The following is a 21568-nucleotide window of genomic DNA, read 5'->3' as shown; positions in this document are numbered from 1 at the left end:
CCCCCTACCCCCCCTCTCTCTAACGTCCCTCTTTCTTCTTCCCCTCTTTCCTTTTCCGTCCGGTCCAACACCAAAGATTTTCAGACATGTTTGAAATTAATAAAGTTTGGCCTCAATTACAAAAGGGGTTTATTCAGACATACCTTTGGTTTGTCTGAAGATTAATAACCCCTCTTGTTAAAGTAAAATATGTCCAACCCAAGAGGCCCTCAGCTCTCATCTGTCTGCCTAGCTGTTGGACAGGACAAGTTTGAAAAAAAAAAAAAAAAAAAAAAAAAAAAAAAAAGATTGACCCATTGACTGTGAATGAGAACTGGCTCCTCCCTCTTTGTGTTCCAAACAGGAAGTACCTTTGAAATCCCATAGACTTTAATAGAGTTCTAATGCTCCGAAGGACCATGCTGGGCCTGATATCTTTATTTTTCTTAACATTTTCTTGATAATCCTCATTTTTTATGATATTTTTCAGTAGTTCAAGTTCTAAACTGGCCAATCACATGCCTCCATAAATATGGGTGGAGCCAGCCTGCCTCCACGTCCAACGTTCAAAACGTTTTACAGATTTGATGTTGCGAGTTGTAGGGGTGTGTCCCCTCCAACAAGCTCACTCCCGATTGGGCAGAGTGGTTGCCATAGAAACAGTTTTTGGCGTCTGGCTCCAACATGTCGGTGTCTGTATTGCGTGAAAATGGCGACTGAACTGACTTCGTTTGGTTGGAGCCGGAAGTCACCGTTTTTATGGATGGTGTCACGCTCCAGACTAAGCTCCGCCCACTTCTGACTAGCATTTGTGCCTCTTGTGGGTTTCTGCACCCTGATGTTGGTGTTAATGTCAAGTGTTGATGGTTCAAATCTGACTCAGCAAAACTATTTTATACCATGAATAGCAAAAATCTTTTGTTAAGCGTCCGTTTTTAATAAATTTGTTGCTTTAAATAATATTTTCTACAGTAAAAATACATAAAAATGAAAAATAATTTAAGAATAAGCAAAAAAAAGTGTTTTTCGTTTGTTAGAGTTAAATATGTTTTTCTGGACTTGCTTGTGAAAAATAATTATTTAATGAAAAGTAAACCTTTGCAAAAAAATGTTTGTTTTTTTTAAATAAAGGAAGTTTTTAACTTAGATATTTATATACATCATTATCCTATTATTATAATACTCTTTTATTGGAAAGTTCTGGCTCCAATAGATTTATTTGAATCTTGAATATTTAAGTTTATTTTCTTTTTTTATTCATGTAGAACTTTAGGTTAACTTTGTCTTTTTAGGATTAAATAATAAAGTCATTCTAACAGCGTTGAGGAAATAAAGGAGATCCACTTCTTTTGACCTGATTTGGTGCATAACTTCAGGCCGCTGCAGGTTTAAAGTTTAAAAAGACTTTTTTTCTCTGCTGAGTCACTTTTGACCCACAAAAGTGCTGATGTCACTTTTTGTTTTTGTGTGTGAAATTAACTGAATTAAATAACTTTTTTCTGCGGAACCAGTTTAGATTCCTGCAGGTGAGTTATGTGTGGTTTTTTTTCTGGTGGATTATTGGTGCTAATCCACTAGTGAGATTATAATTTCTGTTTGCAAACAAAAGTCTGATCTGAATCTTGGTGGTTCGATTCCCGTGGGGGTGTTGGCCCCACACAGGACCTTCAGAGGTGGGGGGGGGTGGGGGGGGCGTGCATGGCGTGCTCTCCTGATGTGATGGATGTGGCATGGAAACATCAATACCCACCTGTGGAGCGGATGGAGACACATACAGAGATAAGAGGAGCGCGGCCCCCCGTCACAGAGCCGTAAAGCTGCTTACTCCATAAAGGGGAGAAGGTGATGAGAGGAGCCGAGCTGGGGGCTCAGGATGGAGCTCCTCGCCGGCTGAGGCCGGGCCGAGTCGGGCCGGAGGGGGGGTTGATGGATGAGGAGGAAAGGCTGAGGAACCTCAGCAGGAGCTCCACGGGGAGCCGCTCCCCCTGGAGACCCCCAAATGAGGAGATCCGCTCCGTAAGGGCGAGGAGGACGGAGGAGAGGTGAGATGATCACGACACGTTGAGGGCGGATCCGGAGTCGGGGAACGTCACGAACAGACGGACATTTTAGGAGGAACGCGCCGTCTGCGAGTTCCTCACATCCTCCTCTCTGAGAGCTCCATCTTTATAATGGATGGCAGCGTCTCTGGGGGGGGGGGTGTCTAGACTCTGGTGAGGAATCTAAATGGTGGGGAGAGCTGCTCGCCTCCTCGGTAAGTAGCGAGGAGCGCAGCAGAGGAGGTGACAGGAAGTGGAGGGCGTCAGGTCTTCAGACGCAGAAACTCAAACAGATTTTTTTCTTTGTTTCTCTTAATCCCTCCAACCTAAAGAAGCGCCCCCCCTCCCACCCCACTCACCCCTTCCCTCCAGCCTCCACCCTGGTTCTTCCCTCCATCTTCTCCCCCCTCAGTTATTTATGGGCAGGACTTGAAATAGACTTCAGAATTTGATAAAAGCGTGATCTTTAATCTGAGTTGCCTGAGAAGTGCATTTCATTTTTATTTCCCTTCAGAGATTGATGGAGGAGTGGGGAGGTTATCCACTCTGTGATTGCTAATGTAAATCCATGCTGTTGTGCTGGACGCCGAGGAGGACGAGCGTGCACGCCGCCCCTCAAACGCCAGAGTTTGCCGGCTAAATCCCGGCTTCTCCCAGGTTCCTGAGGAAGCAGGAGGAATAAAACGGGTGATAAATCCAAGATGACGGCTACGCCGTTTGAATGAGGCCCCTTGTGTATCAATTCAGTCAAAGCCAGCTGCAAATCTAACTCTGCCTCCTGATGTGGCAATTACTGATGGGCAGCATCACCTGAATGGATCTGCTGTTCATTACTGCCACACTCTCCACGGCGGCAAAATGTTCTGGAGGATCCTCCAGCAAATTAGCTCATCCCCCCCAGGACGTCCTTTATTGGACGACGCTGCACCAGGGGATGCCGCAAAACCGCCGGAGCCCTCCGCTGCCGGCCCGGCTGCCACGGGGTTTATATTTTAAAAGCGCCAGCTCCCAGTCGTGTATTGATGATATGTTTTGAAAATTGCTGAGGCAGGCTCATTGTTACAGTGCTGTCTCGAAGATAGCCAAGGCTCCCTCCCTCCCTCCCTCCTGCCTCCTGCTCTGCTGCTCTCCCCCCCCCCCCCCCAGCCCCTCTCCTCCTTCTAGCCTTTATAGCCGAACAGATGGAAAACACGCTAAAGCTTGTAATGTAATACAGTTTGGCTCGCCGAGGTGTTTCAGCCTAACTTCATCTGTCCTCTGATCTGCTTTTAAACCCAAACTGATCCGGGTCAATAACACATGTGTGTGTGTGTGGGGGGGGTGTTTGTCGGGGGGGGGGGGGGGGTCGCTTCTGCTCGATGAAAAACTGCTTCCACTCATCTCAGTCACACAGAGAAAAGAAGAAAGAGGCGCGATCTGTTAGTCACCAGCATCCCCCCCCCTCCCTCCCAGCTTCCTGCCTCCCTCCCTCCCTCCCTCCCCCCGCCTCCCCGGGACGCTGAATTTTACAGTACCGTCTGCAGGATCCCGGATTGTTGGGCGCACTCCTCTATGCAGAGCAACTGGGCTCCGGTGGAGGAACGCTGGAGGCAGCTGTCAAGCGCAGCCTGCTGCTCCTGCTGCTCTGGTTGAGCCTCGGCGCCGAACCGGCTGATTTCACATTCACCAATAAGAGGCGGCACAGGGGGGGGAGCGAGAGCGCGAGCGAGCGAGAGAGAGAGCGGGGAGAGTCTTGAAGTGAGCAGTGTGGAGAGGCAAGTGGAGTGGAAGAGTGTCAAAAGAAAAAAGAGGTTACAACACCTCCCTGGCTCTTTCTCCTTTCCTCCCGTCTGCCGACTCCCCCTCTTTCTTGTGTTGGCTCAGAAGAGGAAGAAGAGAAGAGGAAGGGGGCTTTTCCAAAAACACTGAAGAACAAGCTGCTCGCTGAAGAACAGAAGAAGAAGAAGAAGAAGAAGAAGAAGGGGTGAGGCTCAAGTCAAGCCCCGTTGCTTCAGTGGAACCAGTAAAGCTCTCTGTCCAAACCACCGGACTCCTTCTGACTCCCACCCTGGCTGGACTGGTCCCAGTGCTCGGCCCCGCTCTCCTGCGCCCGCCTGCCCACACCTGTCCCGCTTCCAACATGATGATGTACTTTTGGGTGAGTACCGGAGCGCAGAGTGTGGATATCAGGCAGGGGCAGGGTGCTGCTGTGTCTAACGGCTGTGACGTCTCACAGGCTTCCAGCTACCGTATGTAATTCCTGCATACAGACATGTATGGCGTGTGCGTTTGCAGGCGCGCGCACGTCTGCTGCTGCGCCTCCCACATGCATGAGCCGAGCTGATGTGTTTTATTGATGCTGCAGCCAGGAGCCACGGAGGCCTGCGTTTGTGTGCTGCATTCGTTACGCCTTCCAGGGAGGGAGGATGGGAGCGTGGGAGGAGAACCCTCACCCGCACCTCCATCAGAGATCTCACCCCCAACTTCCACTACCCAGCATGCAGCGTGGCGGCGCTGCCAGCTGCTCGGGGTCTTTCAGGGACACTTGCCGGGGTCCTCCTCTGGTTCCAGTTGTTGTTGTTGTCGCTCATTCCGGGGTTTCAGAAATGAGATGGCGTTCGGCGGCGGGTGGAGATGATTACGGATTGTTAACCGCCGCCGCCGCTGATGAATTCTCTTTGAGATCATGTGCGATTAGTCAGATTGCCTTCGTCACCTCTGTGGTTTGGTTCGCCACAACAATGCTGCTGCTTCAGCCGCTCCTCTCTGAGGCCCGCCTCGGCACGCGGCGGCCCGCTCGGGGCGCCTCTGCTGTGCTAACTTTGGCTTCCAGAGCGTCTTCGGGATGAAACGCAGCAGAACAATCCCGGTGTAAACAGTCTGAGCTGGACTGCAGCGGCTGCAGACTCTGTGTGTAGGTATTGATCGGGAGTTCAGATTTCTGAGGAGAGAGCATCTTTTTCTCAAAGGGGGGGGTGTTACTTCACACGGAAGAATCTATTATAAATGACTTTTGGCCTGGGCCACTTTCTTATGTTTGGGCAGCTGTAAACGGCGCCTGCCCCTCAGCAAAGGCCGTGTTTTGGTGGAGGAATAAGAGGTGCTAGCAAAGCTCTGTCTGCAAGTATGCAGGAATTCTGCTGGAATTCTGGCGTGGGCTGGGGCCTCCGCCCGCACCCACGGCGCTCCTCGCCTGACGCTCATTGACGGAGGCTCATTGCTGACTCCTGCCTCTTTGAAGATGAGCTGCCAGGATGCAGCTCGTCTTTTCTCCACCTCCCCTTTCATCAGCCGTTCCTCCCTCCGGCCAGTCGCAGCGGTGACCACACACGGATGCAGCTTCCTGGCTGAGCGGCGCCGCTGCTTTGCATGTGTTTACCTACAGACCCTTCGTGTGAAATGAAGCGTTGCTTTGTTCAGTGCGCTGTGCTTCACCAGGGGAACAGGAACTCCCACCTGTTTCCGATCCGTTGTGTTTGGGGGGTCCAGGATCCGTCGTTCCTACAGAAACATCATTTTGCTGATTGTGGCCTCAGAAACTCAGAGGAGGGAACGCCGTCCTCTGCAAACCGCCACGTCGCTCTGAAAATCAACAGAAACGCTGCTGATCACGCGGGGGAAAACTTTCCGCTTTCTCGTGCACGTTTCTGTGAGATGGCGGACGAACACGGCGTGGGGATCCTGGATGGGGGCGGGTTCAGGGATGGCTGGTACACCGTGTCCTGTCCACATGTGCACGGCGTTCCCGCTCTGACCCGCCGTATGTCCGCTGACAGAGGGCCTGCATTTCAGCTGCAGGTGGTGTGTGTTACTGCCCCCCCCTGAAGCCTGTGGGCTCCACGTCAGTCTGGGGAACCTGCAAACTCCCTCATTAGAATATTTATTCACCCGGCAGATGTTCTTATCCGGGGCAATTACCTTTGACTTCCAGCTCCCTGTTGTCCACTGATGTGGATGAATGTGTGTACAAAGACGTCCCGGGTTATGCATGGGACCTCCCCCTACCCACACAAACACACACGTGCTCGATGGGCTCCTTGGGGGCGATTGGGGGAAGTGGGGGCGACACCTCCTGTGATGGCCGGTGGAGGGACGGCCAGGAGATCATCCCCTCCAGCCGGCTGTTCCTTTGAATTAGAGATGAGGAGGAGGAGGAGGCGCAGAGTGGAGGAATCGAGCCTGCTCCTGCATCCCCCCCCCACCCCCCACCCCCCCACCCCCACTGGAGGGTGATGAATAATTTAGAAATGCAGGCCTTGCTGTCGAGTCGAGATGGTGGTAATGGGGAGACTGGATATATGGAGCTTTACGTTGGACTTCCCAGCCGCCGTGGTGCAGTGTGCCGCAGGCGGGCCTGCATTAACGCATTCAGCAAAGCGGCGCAGACGTGACGTCAGGCGGACGCGTGGCTCGTCTGGTGCGTGCTCGCATCCAGAGGTGGAGGCGGCCATGTCATCGGACGGCGGGCCGGCGGGCCGGCGAGTCCACCGCCGCCGGTTTTAGGTTGCAGAGATGAAGCGGCTGCAATCGTCTGTTAATGTACTAATTGATCTGTGTCCTCAGACGGGCCAATCAGGAGTAGTGTCACGTAGAGGCGCCTTCATTAGCTGCTGCTGGCCGGCTCTCCACCCCCCCACCCCCCATGCTTTACCTGACTGCTGTAATAACTCCAGACGTTTCTATCTCCCGGACAAGCCCCCAGCAGACGCCGCAGCACGTCTGTGACAGGCAGGTGATCGGCCCTCGTCTGCTCGCCGTGTCTGCACGCTCCCCTGTTGGAGGAGAAGTTGCAGTTTCGTCCCCGAAATTTCCGAGGAATCGCATATTTTCTTAAAAATGAGTTTTGTTCTGGGTCATTTTGTTCACCACGATTGGGAAGCCCCGCCCCTTTTCTTATCAGTGGGATCTTTTCCAATCAAAGCTTGACCAGTGATTCTGTCAGCCCCTTACTCCCCTTCTCCCCCCCACCCCAACCCCCCTGGGGGGCTGATGGGGCCGGCTAATTGTCATTAGGCCTCTGACAGCAGGTTTGACTTGCAGGATCGGCTTTTGATATCACAGCTGATAAAGAGATTACATACAGGACAGGGGGCTGCGAGGGGTGGGGGGTGTTCTTAAACTACAGAAAGACACCGACACGGGGGAAATCACTGGTGAGTTTAGCAGAGGAAAATAAATCCGGCCGCAGTAAAAGCCTGGCGCTCACTTATTGCACCTGCTATCATTAGCACTTTTGTACACATGGTCAGCCTCCCAGGGAAAAGTCATTATCCAGCTGTGCCGTTATTTTTCTGCTGTTTTCTCCTAGTGGAGTGTGACTTCAGGGCTATAGCCAGCGTACCATTTAATGCCTCCAACACAATAAAGGACTCTAGCCTTAATGATGTGGGATTGGATGGCCATGCCTCAGGTTGTCCGGGGGCTTGTGAGCTGTTACCGTGAGCGGCCATTTTGCCTCGCCGCTGCCAAGGCTCCATGTCAGCTCGGCTCGGAGCGGTCCGGGATAAAAAATCCCCGCCAACTGCAGGGGGGAACCTGTGGAGCCTGGCCAAAATGTTAGATATTTGTCTCATTTCTGTTCAGCAGAAGCACAAATACACCGGTTTTTTTTTAACTTTCACCTGTGGGAAAACAGGTAATCCTACCTCAGTCAACTATCCTGACCTTAACTTGGACAAATACTCCGTGTTAGTTTCCGTTTTTTCTTTTTGGTCCCCCCCCCCCTCGTTAGCTGCCTCTGTTGGTGCAGAGTGGTGTTTAAACTAAAGCGGAGCAGACATAATGACTCAGAGAATGAAATATTCATCGCAGAGCTTCACAAACAATGAAACTGGAGCAAAGGTTCAAAGACTTCTTGCCCTAAATTTCAAGTGTCAACCCCCCCCCCCTCCCCCTCAAAAAAGATAGGCGTTATTTGCACATTCAGACGGACACCGAGCGAGTTGGAGGAGCAGAGAAAACCTTCTCTTTGCAGTTTCGGCGGCCTGAAAACGTCTGCGCGGGGCTGATCTGAGGGGAGGAAAGTCTGCTCTCAGCACTCGTTTGTTTTCTGAAGTTTCCTCCTCCGTTTAGGCGCCGTAATTGCATCTCGCAGCCCGACTTATCGGTTTAAGTTGGTGCGGCTGGCCTGTTGCGCTGTCAGGAGCCGCAGCGGCGTCTCGCCTCTTCCTCCTGCAGCAGAAGGCGTGCGCATCCCTAACACGCCTGTGCCACAGATATGCCCCGAAGTGTCAACTCTCACATACGGAAAATACTGGAGGAGAGGCCCCCGTGAGGAGGCGGCAACCTGCCACGCATGATAAGGAGCGCTCCTCCGCCCTCCCCCTCACAGCAACAAATGTCAATTGTGAGCTTTTCAGCGTTTCCGCCTCCTCAAATGTGACCTTCACGTCATGTAAATTCGCCGTTTTGTTGCAGGAAAACGGTTAAAAATGACCAGGAAGTTATGGAAACCCTCCTCGGAGCGCTTGCCGCAGCTCTGCACACCGCCCTGCTCCTATATGAGCGCCATGTACATACAAGCATACGCATTTGCACACATTAGCATACATTAGGCGGAGCTGCACGGGGACAAATTAGATTGGAGGCCCGCGCCCAATCTTTCATGAAACAAATAAAGTCGGCGTTGTTGCTTTTTGAAGGTAATTTGGAGGCTTTGTGAAACCTGAGGCGCTCGGCCTCTTTTCCACGCACAAAGATTTGCTTTTTTTTTTACTGCGGCTTCAACTCAAAAAAACACCAAAAACTGAGGTTTGATCAGGAAATTTACACTAAAAGCAGTTTTTTTTGTCGCCTTTTCACTGCAGAATATCTGAAATGTACATGTATGTGTGTATTTTCTAATTGAACTAACTTTTCACATCTTTTCTACGACACGGTGAGCCGATAAGTAACACTCTCAGAAAATGTCTTTGCAGGTTGTTTTTGTCTCATTATGAGCAAACGTGTGATATATTTAATAAAAACACATCACCCCACCTTAGGGAGAAATTCATGCTGTGTCTAACAAGGTCTAACACGTTTGCACGACATGAACAGGTGATCTAAAAACAGGAAAGGAACACGACTCTTAAGAAGAAAATCACTAGAGAAAAGGAAAACGATGTGTCGACGCACAGGCATTCAAAAGAAGGAAAAAGAACGGATAGAATGTGTTACGGCCCAAAAAGACGGGTTTTTTTGGCTTGTTCTAATCAAATGGTTTATATTTTTGGAGTTTTTATTAAGCTAATTGTAGTTTATTTTGATTAATGTGACAAAAACCTAGTGTAATAAATGGAAAGGGCTCATTTTCAAACAAAACGAGAATCTTAGAACAAGTTAGTCCATCTTAACAAATCCACCTTAAATCTAAAAGCACGACGCTGAATGTCGGTCTAACTTGACGACGTGTTTTGAACTTTAAAATAACCCAAAATAAAAGCAGATTTTGAGTTTTTTTTAGTCTTAAATTAACTTTTTCTGTCATCAACAGTTCGGAGCACAAAGGATTTGGGCTCATCTTAATAATAATGAACTTATTTCTAGATCTTGGCTCTTAACGAGACCAAAAATTCTGATTTTGAGAAAATCTTGCAAAGGTGCAGACATAGAAACGTCTCCAATAGATCAGCTAAAACTCGTTTGCATCTTTGTGCATGTTTATTTTTACGGCTGCACAGACTCTATTCAGACTTTGTTATATACTCTCCCCCAATCAATCCCAGCCACTATAAGTGCCCCCCCCCCGCTGCAGCTTCAGAAACAGTGTGGCACACCGGCTGTAAAATTAATGGCAGGAGAGTGACATCAGTGTTATAGGTTATTGACCGATTTGGTGGAATTTATGACCCTAATCGAGAGGCGGTGTCAAGAGGGAGTGGAGCAAATACGAGTGGTACTGACAGCCGTGTGGCCACCGGACACCGCCACCTGAGCCCCCCCCCCCACCAGTAAATTGAAGCAGGGACTTTATAAGTGTGTGCCGGGTCCCGAGGCCATGCCCCGGGCCTGCGTCCATGCTGCAGGTCAGACACAGGATGCACTGCAGATGATGAGAAGCCCTTCTTCATCTCGCCTCATGTCAGGCTGGGCCTCTCCCGGTGTCAGCAGCAGCAGCCGCCGCCGCCACCGCCGCTGTGTTTATGTGCATCCATCCAAACAAGTGTGCAGCTGCTGTCAGGGAGATTTTTCCTCTGGGTGTTTGTGAGGGAGGGGGGGGGGGGGGGGGGGCTGTTCATGCACTTTTCATGATCATTATATAACCCGCTGTACTGTATATTTGTAGCTACCGGTGTCTGTTTCCATGGCGAGGAGAGGCGGTCAAAGCTCCTGTTTAAACTGCGAGTAGAAACAGAAATATTCAGCAGCGCGCAAACGGCCGGCCCATGAAGATGACTGAGCTCAGCCGCATGAATAATTCCCCCTGAAAACCGCCCGTAATGCCACACGCTTGTCATTTTATTCCAAAAAAATCTATTTGTATGCCATCGGTCCATGCAGGTGAGGGGGAAGCGTGCGTTTGGGCTCAGGGTCCAAACGCCGCTAGCCCCCTTTGATTCGTCTGCTTGATGTTTTCGCCGCTGGTCGTTCGGTGGGCAGCGGCGGCTTCCAGGCTGTTCCTGGCGGAGCGGACGCTCCTCCTCCAGCAGGAGGGATGCTCCTCCTCCAGCAGGAGGTCCACTCCTCCTCCAGCAGGAGGGACGCTCCTCCTCCAGCAGGAAGTCCACTCCTCCTCCAGCAGGAGGGATGCTCCTCCTCCAACAGGAAGGACGCTCCTCCTCCAGCAGGAGGGATGCTCCTCCTCCAGCAGGAAGTCCACTCCTCCTCCAGCAGGAGGGATGCTCCTCCTCCAACAGGAAGGACGCTCCTCCTCCAGCAGGAGGGATGCTCCTCCTCCAACAGGAAGGACGCTCCTCCTCCAGCAGGAGGGATGCTCCTCCTCCAGCAGGAGGGACGCTCCTCCTCCAGCAGGAGGGACGCTCCTCCTCCAGCAGGAGGGACGCTCCTCCTCCAGCAGGAGGGACGCTCCTCCTCCAACAGGAGGGACGCTCCTCCTCCAGCAGGAGGGACGCTCCTCCTCCAACAGGAAGGACGCTCCTCCTCCAGCAGGAGGGACGCTCCTCCTCCAACAGGAGGGACGCTCCTCCTCCAGCAGGAATCCCTGTAGGAAACCCTGTGAAGCATTTAAAGGACGGATCTCATGACTGAAAATGTAACCAATTTCTCCTGCATTTAAAAAATCAGCTGCCTTGCTCCATCACACGGGGGGGGGGGGTCAGCGGGGGGCTGCCGTCCCACTTTACCTGCTTAAATAAGAGAACGTCCTTTTCTAGGAAAGTCTCTGCAAACGTCCACACAGATTTGAACTTCATCTGCGTGTTTCGTGCTCTGCAGAACCAAGAAATGTGATTTTGTTTCTATTGATAAACTTAATTATATACGAGTTTGTTGGACTTTCTCCAACATTAGACACAGAAACCGGACTGACGTGTAGAAAAACCTGAAGTGGAGTGTTGAGGCTCTAACGAAAAACAAGGCGGCGTTGACGCTTCATGGGAGAAATCTGCAGCGCTGCGGTTTCATTGTCGTAGGAGGAGCGTGATCAGAAACAAAGTTTAGAGAAATGTTGCTCCTACCTGACAGTCGGTCGGAGGATTTCAACCGAGGGTTTCTGCAGGTTCAGGAGGTGAAGCCGTAACGTTCAGCTCCTCCTGCAGACGGGTGGATCTGGATGGATGGATGCGTGTTATTTGGCGTGTGACGGGTGATTTTCCCCAGAACACGCCTCCCTGCTTTTCCTGAATGGCGGCCTGATCCGTGCGTGTTCTGCAGGCTTGTCCCGTGATGCTCACAGGAGGACCTGCGGGTGGAGGAGTTTGTGGAAAATCAATCATCGGGAAGGTGGTGGGCACGAGATTGTACCTCCCAAAAGGAAAATTCTGCCTATGAAACATTAAATGAGAAAAAATGCCAAACTTTTGGAGCAAAGTGTCTCAGCGGAGCTTCTTAATCTGCTTTTATTCAGAAGGTTTGCTTCGTTTTTGGTCAAATTTATTTTCTGACTCAATAGAAAACAGAAAACGTTTCACCAAAACAGACTGAAATGTCTCTGAAAGCAAACATTTATCTTTGCGAGGCAGGAACGGCGTGTTCGTTTGGCCAGAAAGTTTCTTTTCCTCCTTTCTGAAGCTCCCGTTTTTTTAATGTTGTGTTGAACAAGTACACAAAATAAGATCAAACAAACACTTAAACAAATGCAAATACTTGAATGAAGGTCAAAGAATAGACGTGTCGGCCCAAACATGTCTGTGCCTCGCTCAGTTTTGAGACCACAGTCTGAAAACTTTCATCTGTGGAGCAAAAGTTCATTTGTCCTCATCATACATTTTCTCCAGAACTTGTAACCGCGGGTCCGACGGAGGGGGGGGTCACGTTTCACCCAGCTACAGGCAGTTCTGAAGATTTTAAAATGGCGTTGCTCCTCTTTTTCAATAGGTAGAAAGATTTTGGGGTTTTTTAGGGACGACAGACGCCGGGATGACTTCCTTTGTAGTTCTGCGCGGGACCATAAAAAATATTCCTATTCTTGCAGTTTTTGTAAAGAATGTAAGAATAATTTCCCCTCCACCTCCTGGATCTGTGCAGATTTAAAGTCTGACGTCTCTGTGAGCCTTCAGATGTGATTAGGAAAAGTCCAAATCTGTGCAGCCGAGCGCTCGGCGAGGAGAGGAAGGATGGCTCAGACGTCCTGAGGTCAACTCTGAGCGCTACAGGGCGCAGCTGGGAGCGGGCTGACTGTTCAGGTGGAGGATGCCCCCGCCTTCTAAAAATAGCAGCTGACATTATCTTGTAGTCAACCACTTGGCTTGTGGACCTCCCGAGGACTCTGTTTGTTAGCCCGGGTCCTTCGGGCAGCAGCGGGGACGGTCAGCTGTGGCGGCGCCGTTCTGCCCTGCAGCTCTGAGGCCTTCGCCGCCTGTCAGACGGCGTTCAGGGTGAAATGGGCAGACTCTTACATAATCTGGGTGCTGATGCTGAACCTTGGCGGAGCGACGAGGAAGGAGAAACGATATTTGAAGAATGTTTGGGATGGGGGCGGCGGCGGTGGCGACAGCTCCACCAACAACAGACGGAGAATAAATTTGTCCTGATTGATGATGTGCCGACAGGCTGCCAGTGTTTTTCATACAGTGATGAACATATAAACGTGGACAGGCCTGCGCCCGGCGCCGCTCATGTGCTGCGGCGGCGGCGGTGTTTGACAGAGAGCCCGCTGCTTTGCTTTTTAATTAAAAAGCAAATTCAATAACCTTATCAAGACTGTGCTATTTTAGCGGGAGAAGTATTGATCAGCCGTTCAGTTATGCAGATCTGCTGCTTTCATCTTCAGGCCTCCGGCTCCGGAGCAGATCTCCTCTCAGATAGACCCTCTTTGGAGGGGGGGGGGGCTCTGAAATCCAGGACAAGACGGACACACTGTGATCCGTCTCTGCAGGGGGCTAATTGCACACACACCTATGGATCCATGGCGTTTTCATCCTTGCAGCTAATGGAATTAAAAACATGTTGCCAGGGGTCTTTGCAATTTGGAAAAATAAGTCCATTAAGTTCATTAATTTAATAATGGGCAATAATAATGAATAAAAAGAATTGCTCAATTAGAGGGGAGCGTACGGTTGGCTGTCTCACATTCATTCGAAATCACCTCAGTGTGCAATGGCTTAATGAGATTATAATGGAATTGATATGGCATAGGTAGTGAATTAAAGCGTTACCAGGGAACTCATTAGGACTGAAATTCTAATCCTGAAACACTTGTCACCGCTAAAACAGGCTCCTGCGTTGGTTATTAGCCGTCACAGGGAGGCGTCGCTCTGAAGGCCAAGCGCCGGTGACGGTCCTCCCGCGCCTGTTTGTTTGCTTTGGCCGCCGCCACCTCGGGTTTCACAGGCGGCGTTTCCGGCACAGCAAAGCTGCTGAGGACTTCAGTTAAAATCCCCCCGACAGCACATTGGCAGTGATCTAAAAAGGTCAGGGTAAATTACACTGCTTATTCCAGGGGAAAAAGGCAGGGATTGCGATCTGCTGCCAGTACTTTTTCATTCCTGCACGTTTGACTCTTTGACTTTTACTCGCCTGACACGCCATGTCAATTTACTGTCTGGGTTTTAAGACCCGCGGCGAGATGAACTTTTCCTTTGCATCAGGATATTACAATAATTTGAGGCGTTTTACATGCAAAATGGCTTTTTTTTACAGGAACACTTAAAATAATGTGTCGTTGGAGGATGCTGTTAAAATCAGAAAGGGATCGCTTCGTAATTTAACTTTTCGTTTAATGTGGGCGCCGCCGTACAGCCTGTAAATCCACGCCATCAGCCGTTTGTGCCGCTTCAGCGGGGCGAGCTTGTCAAAATGTATCATCAGTGTGGGTCTTAATGTATAACGTGCTATAGGTGAACAGCAGACTCATTTGCTGTTTGAGGACGATTCGTCTGAAAGTGGGCCGCACCGTGGCCCCCGGTTCAAGTCCCGGCTGGGGGACCTGAACCAGAACAGCAAGGGGGGACCTTTCTGTGTGGAGTTTTCTCCGTCTTCCTCTCATCGTCCAGAAACATGCTTCATGGGTTCATCGGTTGGTCTAAATTCCCTACTTGGGGGTGAGACAGATAGGGATAGGCTCCGGCAGCCCCGTGACCCCAAGAGGGACAAAAACGGGTTTAGAAAAATGAATGAATGAATGTATCATCTGAAAGTTTTCCAAAAGAAGGAAAACCCGTCAGTCTGCAGGATGAAGATCCAGACTGCTGTTTGGCTCCAAAACAGAAAAAAAACAAACTTTAAGGAGCAAGAGGGAAACTGTCCCAAACAGACAGACGCCTCCAAAGCTTTGTGGCAACAGAAGAAAGCAGTCACTGAGGGAGGGGGGCACCAGGAAGGAAACCGCCTGATGTGTCTGCATGACGAAGATGAGCCGGGAGAGGGGCTCATCTTCAAGAAGTGAGGAAAGTCCCTGAAAGTCCTGAGCCTGTGCACATTTGGACCGACGTGTGTGTGAGTGTGCATCTGTGTGTGCGTGCGTGTGCGTGCTTAATTAATATTTAAGCCACCTCCTGCACGCCCTGCAAAGGAAGCAAAGGGGATTGTGTTCCCATGGATCCTTTAATCCTCTGATTTAGCAGTTTAATAACAAGAAGCCATTTGTAGATTAGTTAGATCAAGCTTCCGAGACATGCTTGTGTACAATCTACTTAAACGCTTTGATTTTTCGTGTCGGAAAACTTCCCGCGCACGCCGCCGCGCGCGCGCCCTCATCGCCGTCAGGCTGCTGTGATATTATTTCATTATATTTGGGATTACTGAAATGATTAGTTGATTAAATGAGGCGCGGGGAATTAATCAATAGCAGGTTTTGATTGGCAGTGTCATAATTCAGGGAGCGGCAGATCTGCTGAGCTCCTCAGCTTTTTGCCCCCACCCAGCATGCACCGCGGCCGCAGCCCCACTTCACCAGCACTCACTTGGATTTGTTTCCAAACATGCCAGGCGCTCAGGTTGAAGGTTGGAATCCCGTGTGGGGGCTTTATGGATCAGCCGGTTCCTGAGCGGAGACGCCTGCGTCTTATAAATCACCACATTAAAGAGCAAAGCTCTGTGAATGCTCTGCTCCTCTTTGCATCGTCCTCTAAATGCAGATTGAACGTCTTTTTAATGTCTTCTTTTTGTTTGCCTTTTGTGGGAATGGTGCCATAAAGGAGCGTTTTGCTGCTCTTTTATCGGGACATTTGTTGAGGCGGAGGCGCAGTCGATGCTCAGGCGCTGATGCAGAGTGATGAGGCTGGACGCGCTCGGCCTGAAATGGCTGCTGCGCCCACAGAGGACGACTTCTGCTTATCAGCATCTCTTAATGCACACTCAGTTTGTTTAGAACTTCAGTCTGCAGATGTGACCTCCACGCTGCCGCCGCCGCCGCCTCCCTCACCCCTCTGCAGCATCGCAGGCAGAGGAAGCCACGGTGGAGCATCTGTGAGGCTTCCAGGCCTCCATCCAAACACTTCAGGACACAACTCCTCCTTGATTCCAGACATCAGGGGTCGTCCTGAGTCAGCGCCGCGCCTCGCTGCTTTAAGCTGCCGTAAAACGTCCCGGACGCTCGCTTTGTGTTTCTTTTGGGGACTTTGGGAACAAAGTCTGCACTTTTTCTGCCCCTGGAAAGACTCCGATCCTCTTCTGAACGTTTTTCAAGCGTTCCCAGTGGGCTTTTAATTAGGATTATGGTCTTCTAAGCACAAGATCGTTTTCTAGGACGTAGTTTCTGCAGAGCGGCAGAAGTTGGTCAAAAGTTCAACTCTGATTTGTGGGCGGGACCGTCGGCGCGGAGCAACACAGCCTCCCGTTTGTGTCCCGATTCCAGCTCAGACGAGGAAAATGAAGCCGTTCATGGATGTATGTGTCAGAATGGAGCCCAGCCGGCGTATTTTCTGTCACAGACGCCATCTTTGTCCAACAGCGTTTTTTCATCTGCTCCTGATTCAAAACCACTTGAATGAAGGAACACTCAGAAATGCAGTTTAAGCTTAATTTTCCTTATAAATGTTCTAAATTATTTTAATAAAAGCTACAAGAACATGTTCAAAACACCCAAAACACTGTTTTTATTGGAGAGGGTCTTTAAAGTCCCCCCCCTTTAGCTGGTTCAACCCTCCAAGTGTGAAAACGTTCAGCTGCTTCAGCAGATTTCTGTTTGTTCTTCTGTTGGTCTGAGGCTCATTGAAATAAAATAAAAAAGTCATTTTAGATAACTTTAAAAAAAACTTCAACAACCTTTCAGCTACAAAAATTATTCCAACTTTTACCATTTTTCAGTCGTGTGGTTTCCAAAAAAAACAACTAAATAGGTAAATGTTCACCTCCAACTAAATCCTTCATCATTAAAATGTTGGTATTGATCACATTTCTTACAAATGTTGTCATTTTTTGAGGCTTTTCAAGCTTTTAGAACCCAAATATTCCACTTTTGTCTCAGATTTTACAGCAGCTTCTGAACTTTGATCAGCTTTTCTCAACGTTTTCAGCTGATTCAGCATTTGGACAGTTCCTAAAATGTTTTACTGATTATTTTTCAGCTTCTAAACTTAGTTTAGTTTGTAAACACAAAGTTTTTGCATTTTATAGAAAGAAATCCGTTTTTTGGGGGTTTTCTGAGTACGTTTTGTCGTGTTGAAAAGGCCAAAGAAGCCGAGCTTGGCGTGCGTGCGTGCGGGTGGGAACGGCTGCTGTGTTCTCCACGCTCGCAGATGGCATCTCCTCTATCAGCGCTCGCCGTCATCGTTTGCGGGCGATGACAGTCGCCTCGGTTCAGGCGCCGCAGATCGGCGTGTCACAGCCTCCGTGTTTCTAATCATCTCCACTCAGAAAAACCTCCGTCTTTGTTGGCGCTCCCTGATAGTGTCGGTGTTTTTCCCCGGCCCCCCCGCTTGGCCAATATCACGGATTGATTGCTTTTGTCTTGTTATCGGGGTCGTTTAGGTGGGATTGACACGCGCTTACAGGATAAGGGGGCTCTGAGGGGCCGCTCCGGGTGCGGCGGTGTGCTTTTAAACATGCATGATGACCTGCATGAATAGTTGATGATGAATAATCAGCTGCATCATGGGGGCTGTAAATAGGTCAGAACGACTTGACGGAGCCTGGCTTTGTGTTTTTTTGGCAGGTCTGAGCAGAAAAGGAAGCTGCTCCTCAAAGCCAGGCGGCTACAGAGATCTCAGGCGGGTTCATGTTTGCTGCAGACTGAATCTTCCCGGTCACTCTGCTCCACGGTTGCCGGGTGGAGGAGCTTGATGCTCTGCACATTTGCCACACATCCTAAATAATTCACACTCTACTTGAGAATTCTCCAACGAACTCACAGCCGCCATTAGACACTCTCTGGCTGCCAGTTTTTCCTTTCTTTTTGGGGATTTTTTTCCCCCTCCCCTCCAAACATTTGGCCTCCCTCAACATGGAGGAGAAGAGGGGGAAGACGTGGGATGTAAGGATGAGGAGAAATGAAAAACGAGCAATATCTCGGGTCGATGAGAGTTCATGGACAATCCAATATATAAAAGCAAGTTTACATGCATAACACTCCTGCATTAAGATTTTTCAGAGTTCAGCAGATTCTCCACAACTCTCCTTCTGCAGATTTTTTTATCTGAGATGCCTCTTTGACAATGTCTCCTCATGCAAAATGCATGAGCGCTTGTGGATCGATACGGGCCCTTTAATCTCTCGACATAGACAGCTCCTGCGCTCAGGCGTTGAACCTGCACCCGCGGCTGCCACTGCTGCAGCCCAGATCAGAGGCCAGGAAGCAGCAGAGCCATCAGCCCCCACCAGCGGGGGTCTCCGGCCCCTGATGCGGACGTGCTGACACAAACTTCCTCAAACCGCAGAGCTTCTGAACGGCCCCCACCCAAAAGAGAAAAAGAGAAAACATTCAGGAACAGGTGAAGAAAAACTCCCAAACTGTGGTGTGAAGAAAGTGTTGGAGTCTGTTGGAGGCCGTCATCCCTCGCTCCTCCACCATCTGTCTTTGTTTTGCCTTGGCTGTACGGACGTCCACAGAGCCCCAACGCCGCTTCTACGCAGCACGCCGTCAGTAGTTATGAACAGACGGGCTCCTGAGCGCTGCCTTCTGACCTCCACCCGCTGACCCCCACCCTGAGCCCCTGCGTGGGGATCCATCCTCGGCTGGAAATAGTCCCCAGTAACAGCACCGTCAACACGCCTGCTGTTGGTTTGGTTTTGAGGAAAAGTACTAAAACCAACAGAAACACGTTCATTTCCTTCCTCCCCCAGGCAGATTTAAAAACAAGGAAAAGCCAGGAAGCAGGGCAGTTCATCAGGTCACCACATGGTGGCTCATTACATCTGCTAGTCAGCCGTTCACTTCAACTCCAGGCTTCCTCCTGCCTCGTCTGCGGCTGATTACCTGGATCAGGTGTGTTTAGCCAATGAGGAGCTTCAATGGCAGGATGGTCTGAAGACATGTAGGACACCGGCCCTCTAGACCTGGATTCTGACCCCCCCTGACCTAAACGGTCCAACTTTACAACAGAAATACACTATAAAGCTTTTATTTTTTTAGTTCCATTCAGTTCTGTTTGTTTGTAAAACCTACATTTAAAGCTGAGGATTCACAGAGAAAGCAAGAAACATCCGACCAAAAGCCGGGATGGGAACCACAAGCCATGACCTCTGACCTCTACCGTCCTTTTAGAACCGATCCAGTTCCAGATCATTCTAATGAGGGGAAATGAGGACGACTCAAGTAAAGCCTTTAGTCACATGACACAGACAGATGGGGGGAGGGGGGTGACCTGTACAGGTGCTGCAGGTTTTGGGGTTTTCTGGGTCTGTGGGGGTCATAGAGGAGAGGTCAGGTGTGTACGACCACCTTTAAAGATGTCACAAGGACGGAATGTACCATTTTAGTGGGGGTGGTGTAAGTGTTTCGTGAAGTACCGAAGTATTTGTAAAACTAATAGAAGTTACACACCTTCTGTGGGTTTAGGGGGGCCTGCGTCTCACCTACACCCCCATGTTGTATTAGGGTTCACCAGGACCTGCAGTGTTGGTCCGTTTGTCCATTTTTGGGAGGAAATGAATAATTAACATCACAGATCTTCATTCATCGATTACAAAGAGTGATGCAGACTAGTGGGTGGAGCTTGCAGTTTTGTGTGTTTTTTACCTCATAGGTTTCAAAGAGACAAAGAAAGGTAGCGATCATGTGACCCGTCAGTTTGTTTTGGCTCCGCTTGAAGCCAGTTTGTCTGTCGGTCGTCAGCGTTTTGGTCAGGAATGTCGTTTTCTTACGACAAAATCATTCCTGACTGACGGCGTTAAAACGCCGTTTTCATGGAGCTGTCAATCAAAGTCAAACGTCAGCCCACAGCAGTTGTCATGGAAATGAAATTCAACCACAGACCTGCAAACCATCCTGATCAGGACCAGAACCATCCTTCTTCAGTGTTACAGTGGGCGGGGTTTTCTTCAGAAGTGGGCCGCCTAGTGGTTATTTGCTGAAATGACTTGATTTCCATCACTTCTGTTTTTAACGATGCTTCAATCTGGAAGTGAGATTTATTTATAGAAAGATTTTTAAGCTAATTTAAATTAACTAAGAATTCAAAAATGTTACCAGATTTGCCACAAATGGAGTTATTTATTGCCCCTGGAAGAGCAGGTTTTTTAAAAATCACACGGGTATTTCTATTCTAACCCGTTTGTTTGGTAGAAAAAAGGCCGTCAGAACGCCTTTGTAAACTCTATTTTATTTTTTTTTATGAGTCACTGGGATTACAAATGACATTTGTGTTTTCTAGACCCATCTCAAACATGGAAGGAGTCCTGTTTATCTAGTTTATTGTTGTGCAAAAATGAAATAGAAAGTTTATGTAAAGGTTCTTGTGAAGCGATCTTGAGAGGAAATAAAAAATAACTGTCCTCATTTGCAATTCTATAAAGAATTGTATCCTAACTGACAGCATTTTAGATCTAAAAGTGAAATATTTCAGATGAAGTGGACTCAGATGTGACTGTGTGAGCGTTATGTGTCGGGCAAAGCTGGAAGTTGAGTTTCTGAGGCATTTGTGCTGCAGCATTTGGGTTAATTCAGTCTTTGTGAGGCCGTGTTTGTGACACAGATTGTTGCAGATTGTTTTTGTGGTGAATCTCACAGAGCAGAACAGAAACAGCCCCCCCCCCTCCTCCAAATGTAACTAACAAAAGAAGATTGCTTCTCCTGCTTTTTATCAACACTTTTGTTTACTTAGGATGTGCGAAACGCAGGATTTAGTGTCACGTTTGTCTGAGCGTCTGGCACCTTCACAGAGCTGCTCTTATTATCAGCCATTTGGAAGCTGTTCCTCATTTTGCCTGTCATTTAGCCGCTTGTGAGGCATTGTGCTTTTCATGTCGAGGTACACGGCGCGCGGCTTTGATCCTACTTTGTGCACAGAAACAAAGAAGAAGTGCTGAAGGTTTCTGCTTTATGGGAAATGAACGGAGATTACGGCAGGCGTCCAAACGGAGGCAAACCCGGCTGTTTCTGCAGCTTCTTTGGAATTTGCCTCCTGTGAAGGGGGTGCGGAGGGGGTGTGATGGAGTGGAGGAGCCCGGACGCCGTGGCGGTGTTCGGCTGAAGACGGAAAATGACGAAGGATGAGCTCTGCAGTGGAAACACGGAGCCATCAGTTAAGTGGAGTACACCGAGGCCCACCTCCGGATAATGTGTGGCGGTTTAGAAATGATCCAATATGGCTGATGCATCAGCTCAGCCTCCCCATTGTCTTCCACCCCCCTCCTCCTCCTCCTCCTCTGCTCTTCCACTCCCCATAATGCAGTGCAGCTTTTGTTCACTCATTCTTTTAACCGTTTCTTTGGCTGCGAGTTGTCACGGCGGGACAAATTAAGGAAGCCGTAATAGGGTTATGTCAAGTAGACGGAGGTGCTGGCTCTGTGTGGATGTTTCCCTCTTTCTGTCTCTGTGAAAGGTTACCCCCCCCCCCCCACACACACACACACACACACCTCTACTGTAATGA

General features: G+C 49.5%; 1 protein-coding gene across 5 annotated transcripts in view; it reads left to right on the top strand.

Annotated features, from left to right (window-relative positions):
* rbfox3 (RNA binding fox-1 homolog 3) overlaps positions 1–21568 on the top strand; it is a 293403-nt gene that overhangs the window by 177285 nt on the left and 94550 nt on the right. The window contains exon 1 of one of the 5 annotated variants that reach the window (XM_023957275.1): positions 3563–4155. The exons of 3 other annotated variants lie outside the window; for them this stretch is intronic. In XM_023957275.1, the coding sequence (XP_023813043.1) occupies positions 4138–4155 (18 nt within the window). In that variant the 5' untranslated portion in view covers positions 3563–4137. Of the gene's footprint in view, positions 1–3562; positions 4156–21568 lie in introns of those variants that run through there. One more of the 5 variants, XM_023957276.1, reaches the window with a different exon arrangement.

The sequence above is a fragment of the Oryzias latipes genome, chromosome 8 (genome assembly GCF_002234675.1).
Source record: "Oryzias latipes chromosome 8, ASM223467v1".
NCBI lineage: Eukaryota > Metazoa > Chordata > Actinopteri > Beloniformes > Adrianichthyidae > Oryzias > Oryzias latipes.
Note: the sequence above shows the minus strand (reverse complement) of the source record. Positions and strands in the feature narration are given on the sequence as shown.